We start from the raw sequence: 8,717 nt of genomic DNA, 5'->3' as shown, positions 1-8,717 counted from the left end.
CATGTTCCACTGGTAAATTGCATATATTTTAATTATGTATATTGAAATACAACCAGAAGTAGAATATACTGTCATTGTACATGTACAATGAACCTATGCTTTTCTTCACCAGCGCTATTAAATATATTTAGAAAATTGTAACAAGGAAAAATCCTTTTCCTGTAGGTTGACAGATTAAGCGCCTTTTCGTTCACGACGAGACCTAAATTAGACTATATAGCCTATATGTATATATTTTTTATGTTAGTTTACTTAGTGGACAAGATGTTTTCACTTTCTAGGGAAATTGAGGTGACCACTGAGCAGATAATCCTTGGCAGGTCATTTGTCAACTACCATGTCAAATGAAATGCACCCGGTTTTCGCTTAAGCGCTGAGTTCTTGCTGTGTGTTGAAAGGCCAGTATACTATAGTCATGCATGTGTCACTAATGTTAATGTGAAACAGCTGGACGAGTCTTGAATCAGGGAAACAAACCAGTTAAAGTAGCTCAAAGCGTCCACGCTAACATGGATTTTCTGGTCACCCTTGTTTAGTAACCTTGGTTTCTAGGGACTTGGTCAGTGTTTAATCTCTTCTGAGATATCTGAATGTCGTATCCTGTAATGGTACGACTACGAACTGTTAGTTTTGGACATGTGTTTGAGTTTTTTTTTTTTTTGCTGTTGTTGATAGTCCAGAGAAGTATCAAAGATTCTGTACATCAGATTTTGTTCTATAAAATAAATATTTATTTGATATGCACACAATTCAGATTGGTAAACATTTTTACGCTATATGATACGTGGACTAATGTATTAACCATACGCAGCACTAATGAATTATGATTTAAAAAAAAAAAACGATATCATGGCAGCAGGGGGCGCTGCAACTTTTACTGTGAGATCCGGTTACTGTTTACGGAAGTAGCAGTGACGTGTCCCTGTGCGCCGGGGCATTGTGGGATCGCTGTTTATGGGCACAAACTGGACCAGTAAAACCTGACAACTGGAATCGCCGAATAAGCCGCGGAGAACGGAAAGGCGGACGGACAGAGGCGATGATCAGCGGTATGGGGGTGCGGGGTGGCTGCTGAGCGGATATCGGCTCTATCGGGGTGTCCGGGGACCGCGCAGCCTGACGGAGCGCTGCCTCAATGGACGCTGGGTGAACGGCGCCGCTCACGGTGCTCTCATCCTTCACCGGGCCGCCGAAATAGGTCGCGTTGCTCCCTAGCATAGCGGCAGCGCGGCCCTTCTGCTACACAACAGTTCTGGTTTTTATTTCGGGGACGTTGGGGAGGCAAACGGCTGAAAAAATGACGACCACCAGCCCGGAGGCGGTGAAGAAACTAGTGGACAACATGCAGGCGGATCTGCGGCTGCTGTCGATGGAGTGCAAGAAGAAATTCCCCCCCGTGAAGGAGGTAACGAAATGGAAGTTTGACGGGGATCCTTCGGTCCCAGCGCTGTCGCAGAGCCCCCCCCCGGTACCCGGGCTCCCCCGCGCGTGTTAAGGCTGTAACGCCGTGGTGTCTCTCCGGCCAGCTAGTTGCCCAAGTGAATGTAATCGAGATCTGCCACGAAAATCTCTGTGCATAAGTATATGAATATATGGCTAATGTGAGAATACTGTATAAGCTTGTAGTATTCTGCGCGTAATATACCTAATATGTGTTAAATCATGTTTGATACGTTTCTTTATCCCCAACTTTTAACTATGAGAATACGTATGACGGTGACTCCCAGAAGGGAATCCTCAAAATAGAAAGGTTCACAGCAAAACCGCGTTTCCTCTAATTGCACTTTTATGTCGATGCCCTGTGACAGTGTGAGTAATGCACGATCCTGACAAAGGGCTCTCATGGTCTCCCTTTTATAAATGATCAGGGCCACGCCAAAGTGTTCAGATGTGTGTAGATGGGTGGGACTTTTAAACCGTGCGGTTTCTTTTGGGTGTTAAAAATCCGCCACGTTGTACCTTTGGAGTTTCGTTTCTGTGAGCCTGCAATGCATTTGGCTGACTGTCCGTTTCCGTGGTCTCATCCGCCTGATTTCCATATTCAGAAACTCCCGTGGAAAAGGCTGTGCCTTAGAAGTGTATTGGCAGTCAGCAATCAGTTTCACCCGTTGAGTGTTTTCTTTCCAGATATCTGAAAGCCACAGGTTGTGCTTGTACAGACAGCTAAGCACCTTAACTAGGATCAGATGCTTTCCTTGATGCTCTTTTCTGAAAGTTGTGGAAGCTTTATCCTCATCTGTGACAGGTAGTTTGACGTTCAATCTGGGGAGGAGTTTTGGGATCGTGTACTGTGGCAAGACTGTGTCGTCATCGTTTATTTTAAATGGCAAATCAGTACTTGATCCTCTGGTTTTTCTATGTCGACCTGCAGGGTTGCTGACTTCAGTCAGCTGGCTGAAGTGAAATTTTTAATTTGAGACAAGTCTGCACACACATTTAGATGTATGTACATTTTATTACAAACTACGCCAACGCTTTTGATGAAGCTAATTTTAGAGACTGAAAGCGTGAGTGTCACGCCAGATGCGTGAGAGTTGGCAGCCTTGGATCTGGGTACTGGCACTGCCGCCATTAAGATCTGGTGGGATGCTTTGGTGGTTGGCTAACCACATGAGGCTTGTTCATGATCAGGTTTGAACCCCATACCGGTCCCATAGGATCAGTCTTGGTAACGCTGCAGTCTTCATGGGCTAGTTGAATGTCTCTGTAGGAATGCAAAGTTTCCAGGTGAAGTGAGGCTTTGGGAGTATCGGTGGTTTACATTCTGGTGCTCTTTGGTATTTTTTTTTTTTTTTTTTAAACAGATTGACTCAAGAAGGAAGCATCTAGTGCAGAATTCAAACAAGTTCCCTCTTGTGTGTGCAGCGACTCCCACACAGATTAACAGACATCTGCTGCTTCTGCTGCTCTGCCTGCAAGGGTAGTGACAACACAAAACAGACACTGTAGAGTATGCAGAAGTCGCATATAATCATTTAAAGATTCCTGTATTTGCAGTCGCCGTTGACAAGATTTGTGCAGTATTTTCTTAACCTTTTCATTGGATTCTTTGGTAGTCCCAACTGACGTAACAGGGCTGATTGAATTTGGCCGGGAAGTCACGGCCCACTTTGAGGTGGAAGAGTCACACATCTGCGGAACGGCTCATAAGCCCCTGGTGTTTTTCAGGGCGTCGGAGTAACGCAGTGAAACTCAGCTGTACGTCTTTCTCACAAAGGCCTCGAGTGTCATTCAGAACAGTGGCTGCATTGAGGCTTGCAGCCCTTAGCACGTTCCAGTCACAGCATGGCCTCTGAAGCTCCTCGACTGTGATTGTGTGCCTGCCTCTCGATCGCCACCATCCAGTCTGAGCAGAAAAATGAGCAAATAGGTGATTTACAGGCTGCACAGTCACATTCCTGTGTAGCCAGTGAAACTCCAGTGAGTCGCAGTTTCTATGTAGCTTTCAGTTTGGATGCTTGTTCCTTGCTGTAGTTGTGGTGTTTTTTTTTACTTTTTAAATTTCAAGTGATTAAAGTTCAACTGATTAGTTAATAGAGCTAAATAATTACACTAATTGCATTTTACTCAACCAAATACTTACTAAGTTCCAGAATGGCCTCTTCATGGTCTGCTGCCTCTCTGTGAATTGTTAATGATTTGTATTCACATTTTTTACTTTAAACATAACATGTTAATATGTATAGTTAATTTTCTAGTATGGGTAAAATAGTCTGTATAAAAAGTCATGCAGCAAGCATATTATAACCACCACCCTCCACTGTCATATCATCATGCAGTGTGCATATTATAACCACCACCCTCCTCTGTCATATCATCATGCAGTGTGCATATTATAACCACCACCCTCCTCTGTCATATCATCATGCAGTGAGCATATTATAACCACCACCCTCCTCTGTCATATCATCATACAGTGAGCATATTATAGCCACCACCCTCCTCTGTCATATCATCATACAGTGAGCATATTATAACCACCACCCTCCTCTGTCATATCATCATGCAGTGAGCATCTTATAACCACCACCCTCCTCTGTCATATCATCATGCAGTGAGCATCTTATAACCACCACCCTCCTCTGTCATATCATCATGCAGTGAGCATATTATAGCCACCACCCTCCTCTGTCATATCATCATGCAGTGAGCATCTTATAACCACCACCCTCCTCTGTCATATCATCATGCAGTGAGCATCTTATAACCACCACCCTCCTCTGTCATCATCATGCAGTGAGCATATTATAACCACCACCCTCCTCTGTCATATCATCATACAGTGTGCATATTATAACCACCACCTCCTCTGTCATGTGATTATGCAGTGAGCATATTATAACCACCACCCTCCTCTGTCATATCATCATGCAGTGAGCATATTATAACCACCACCTCCTCTGTCATGTGATTATGCAGTGAGCATATTATAACCACCACCCTCCTCTGTCATATCATCATGCAGTGAGCATATTATAACCACCACCTCCTCTGTCATGTGATTATGCAGTGAGCATATTATAACCACCATCCTCATCTGTCATATCATCCTGCAGTGAGCATATTATAACCACCACCTCCTCTGTCATATCATCCTGCAGTGCGCATATTATAACCACCCCCCTCCTCTGTCATATCTTCCTGCAGTGAGCATATTATAACCACCACCTCCTCTGTGATATCATCCTGCAGTGAGCATATTATAACCACCACCTCCTCTGTCGTGTGATTATGCAGTGAGCATATTATAACCACCACCCTCATCTGTCATATCATCCTGCAGTGAGCATATTATAACCACCCCCCTCCTCTGTCATATCATCCTGCAGTGAGCATATCATAACCAGCATCCTGTCTAGGGTGTACCCCAGCCTGTGTGGGATAAGCTCCAACCCCCCTGTGCTTCTGGCCTGGATAAAAGTATTTATGTATGTATGTAATGCATGAATGCCATTATCTGACTTTCAAAGAAGTTTTCCCTGAAAACTACAGGAGTATTTCTTGTATTCATTTATGGTCTGTGAGCACTGTGCGTTCAACTCTTTACGTAATCGACCTTGCAGATGACATTAGTTTAAGAATTTATGAATGTATAATTTATTTTGCTATGTATTTTGTGTGGAAGATGTAGATTTCTCCATTTTTTTCCAGAAAGGGGCAAAACCATCTAGATATGATTTTTAGAAAATGCAGTGAATAACTGACGTAGTTTAAGTGGGCATTCTATGCTTTTCCTCATCCCTTCAAAGCCATGGTGGATTCGCAGTGAGGTCACAGTCTAGTTCATGGGTTCATGTCAGGTCCAGAGAGTACAAATCCAGTCCTCTGTGACTGTGACTCTTTATACTCAACTGGTTGACTGAAACAAAATCTTGGTCTGGATTCGTACTCTCTGGACCTGAAATCTCCACCTCTGCGTGTCACAGAGATACTGAAAAAAAACGTGGGCTAACGATTTAATGTTAAACCAGGTCAGAACTTTACAAATGACTGCAGGCTTTTGGCAGACCATCAGAGCAGTGATCTGAAGCTATGATGCTTGGACCAGCTTAAAGTTTAACTTCAGTGGAGCATCTCCGTAAAGGTTTGACTGAGAAGCCTCTTCTCCAGGCTAGTTTGCAAACTGTATGTTATGTTTTTACTGGAATTAATGTAGATTAATATCAGGTGAAACTGAGCTGCTTTAAGGGCAGATGATCATTCTTGATACTTAAGCATTTATTTTTGTATTATTCCTTTTTCATGGGAATATTACACAATAGTTATTTGATTTAAAGAACAGTGGGTAAAATTCCACCATCAATCGATGATGTGGCTTAAACCAAAGAATAATAGAAAAATATTTGGAGCCAGCTATGCTCTGATGCGACAGCCTGCGCTTCCGGGACGCTGTTGCTATGGAGACCTCACTGTTTCCAGTTGGAGACCTTCAGCCTCAACTTCTCTTTCCTACGCAGAGTCGTGAATCACTCATCATCATGGTCCCGTCCAGCCTGCGGGGAGGGCAAGGGCGCATTGTTAGAGATGGTTCCCAAAAGACATCTTTATCCATTGGATGGCGAGGGGTGGGGGGGAGCGTCTCCCACCAACTCTTCCTAGCTAAAACATTCAAGGACAAGACAAGTGTCTCACTCTCCTTGATTGTGGTCACAATTGAAAACAAATGAATAAAGACCCCATGTTTAGCTAAGCTGAATGACTTGATTAGTGTAGCGCTAATTAATTTTGCTTTGCAGGGTGGAGACTGATACACACCTCCTGGTTATGTGTCATTCATATCACATGATCATAAATTGTTTTGCTCAAGCTTCATCCCCTTGTAATGTCAATAGGCTATAGAGGACACTGGTTGCTGTTACCACAGATTTGAACTCGCATATTAAACATGGGTCTAGTAGAGTTGGACCTTGGTCCAAGTGTTGGGTGGTTGAGTTATTTTTCCGGCTTAGTTTGAGTTTAAAAGAAAAATTAAGCCTTAATTTGCAAGGAAGACAATTTGCCCAGAACCTGCAGAGCCAGATTTAATTAAAACCACATAAAGTAGGGACTTGGAAATCCTGCTTTGGTCGCTCACTCTACTATTCCGTGTGATGACGTCATCATTTTTTCAGCGGTGGCTACGGGTTGGGTGCGAAAATGCGGTTTTCGCGACTAGCTCTGCATTCAACTTATGAGATATCCGCCGTTTTGAATAATTTATTTATCCTTCATTTTCTTATTTTTTACCGGATCAAAATCGGTTCAGTATTCACGGAGCAACAACAATTTGAAAACAGGGTAACTTTCACGCACTAAATAAAAATCGAAAGAATCGTGGGGCATCGATTATTTGTGCACAGGCATATTTATTGCACCCTAAATGTGAAAATTGCTAACTATGATGACGATTGATGCATGCCCACACTATACAATCGTGTGCCCACTTCTGGATGATTGAAGATTGAAGGGATTTTATGTGCTGTACGGAGGATGGATCAATGTCACGTGACCACCGATCTGGCTCCTGATTGGTTGGACATCATGTCAGTTAATGTAGATACCCCCAAGTAAATTTTCATTTCAACATTCAACAACAAAAATCACTAAGATTGGTTAGATATTGGCAAAGTTCTGGTTGTTTAAGTGCACCATACCCTATTTACAATTTCTTACATTTATTGAATGAGGCGCAGGCTGCCCTCCGCCTATGCAGAGCGAAGTTGCTCTAAGTAGTCACAGTTTTTTCTGCAGTTCTAATTGTAATTACATTAGAACAAAAAGCCGATTTCAGGCATATTAAATCTTCAATATCTCTGGTTCTATTAAAGATATATTGACAAATGAGGTATCATTTTTTATGGTTTTTTAATCTCTCTCCACCTCCAAATAGGTGTGAAGTTAATCAAGACACCTTGGTGAAAAATTTCCAAGTACCTACATAAAGGAGGAACTGCAGACAATAACTTGAAGGTGAAATTGCACCTAAAGAACAGCGGCATCCAGTTCTGTCCAAAAAATCCACAAATTGTTAAATTAATAGTGATATATTGAAAGTTTCCATACGATTTTGCTCAAACTTTGATTGGATTCTTGGCCTTTTTTCTTGGCATCGACTGTAAGGGTCATTTAAGCCATCGCTCCATAATCTGGGGGTGCGGTGTCATGGTGTGCTCTTGGCCACAGCTATGGGACGCCCTTAATCATGAGGTGAGTTCATTCGTGGTAAGAAGCCCAATAGATCTGCGAAGGCCCCAGATTTGTTTGTCGTGCCTCATCTGTGCCCCGCATATGGTTCGGCGGGTCTGATAAAAGTGGCCTGCGATTTTCGCACCTCGTGATGAGTGGAGGGTGATTAGCCTCCCTGCACTCTGTCCTCATCCTGAAGAATGCAGAACCTCATCGGGCACAAAGAAATGGGCCTGCAGGGACTCGCCCCCCCCAGCGTAAAACCCCTGCCCCGGCAGCTTTGTATCCTGGCAACCGAGAGGTGGAGGGCTCTGTTAAACAGAACATCATCACTGTGTGCTTAGGATTAATGGACAGAACATGACTGGGTCTGGTCCGGGTCAGGTCACGAGGTCCGCTGGTTGATGATTCATCAGCGATGGAATTTGTAGAGATTCTTCAATGAGTTGTACTGAAGTTGAGTGTGGAAGAACCTTAGATAAAAGTAAATGGCTTTTGACTTTGCATTCTGGTAGCCAATTTCCTCAGCCATGGCTTGGTTATTTGGCACTGGGCCGCTGGCTCAGAGAATCGAATCATAGTCCGGCTGTAATGCGATCTTGGCTCTCATCATATGATCCTGCCGCCAGCTCGTGTCACTGTGTGTTCTCTGGGTGAGGACATGTCCGCCGCCCTGACCTTTCACACGCTCTACGCCAGGAAGCTTCCCCCCACCCAGGGCACTGTTTAACCCCGTTTTTTGGATTTTAAATCATATCCTTTCAGGCATTGTAGAACCAAAAGCCATTTTCAGTTACGAAAGAGAATTAACTGAAAGGAGGTGGGGATCGGCTTGTGATGGTGAACAGTGTTGAACTGGAAAGTGTTTGGGCCATGCGAACCCTTGATGTGTTGAGCTGAACACATGTTGCGTTCATATACATACAATGTATCTATGTGAAACCACAACTCTAGATCACATTCTGGGAAAACATTGCTGTCCTCTTTAACGATGGTGCTGGTGACCAATAGAAATTGGTCTTGGGTTCAGTGTACATTTTGTAACCAATAGA

At 43.5% G+C, this 8,717-nt stretch overlaps 1 protein-coding gene across 4 annotated transcripts in view; it reads left to right on the top strand.

Moving 5' to 3' along the window:
• The first annotated feature begins 899 nt into the window (after window positions 1-899).
• mon2 (MON2 homolog, regulator of endosome-to-Golgi trafficking) overlaps window positions 900-8,717 on the top strand; it is a 30,923-nt gene continuing 23,105 nt past the window's right edge. For 3 of the 4 annotated variants that reach the window (XM_049008504.1, XM_049008512.1, XM_049008489.1), the window contains exon 1: window positions 900-1,405. In XM_049008504.1, the coding sequence (XP_048864461.1) occupies window positions 1,298-1,405 (108 nt within the window). In that variant the 5' untranslated portion in view covers window positions 900-1,297. The remainder of the gene's footprint in view (window positions 1,406-8,717) is intronic. The other variant, XM_049008496.1, reaches the window with a different exon arrangement.

Source organism: Brienomyrus brachyistius, chromosome 1, assembly GCF_023856365.1.
Source record: "Brienomyrus brachyistius isolate T26 chromosome 1, BBRACH_0.4, whole genome shotgun sequence".
NCBI classification, from domain to species: Eukaryota; Metazoa; Chordata; class Actinopteri; order Osteoglossiformes; family Mormyridae; genus Brienomyrus; species Brienomyrus brachyistius.
The sequence above is the reverse complement of the archived record's forward strand: the minus strand, read 5'-3'. Positions and strand labels throughout refer to the sequence as shown.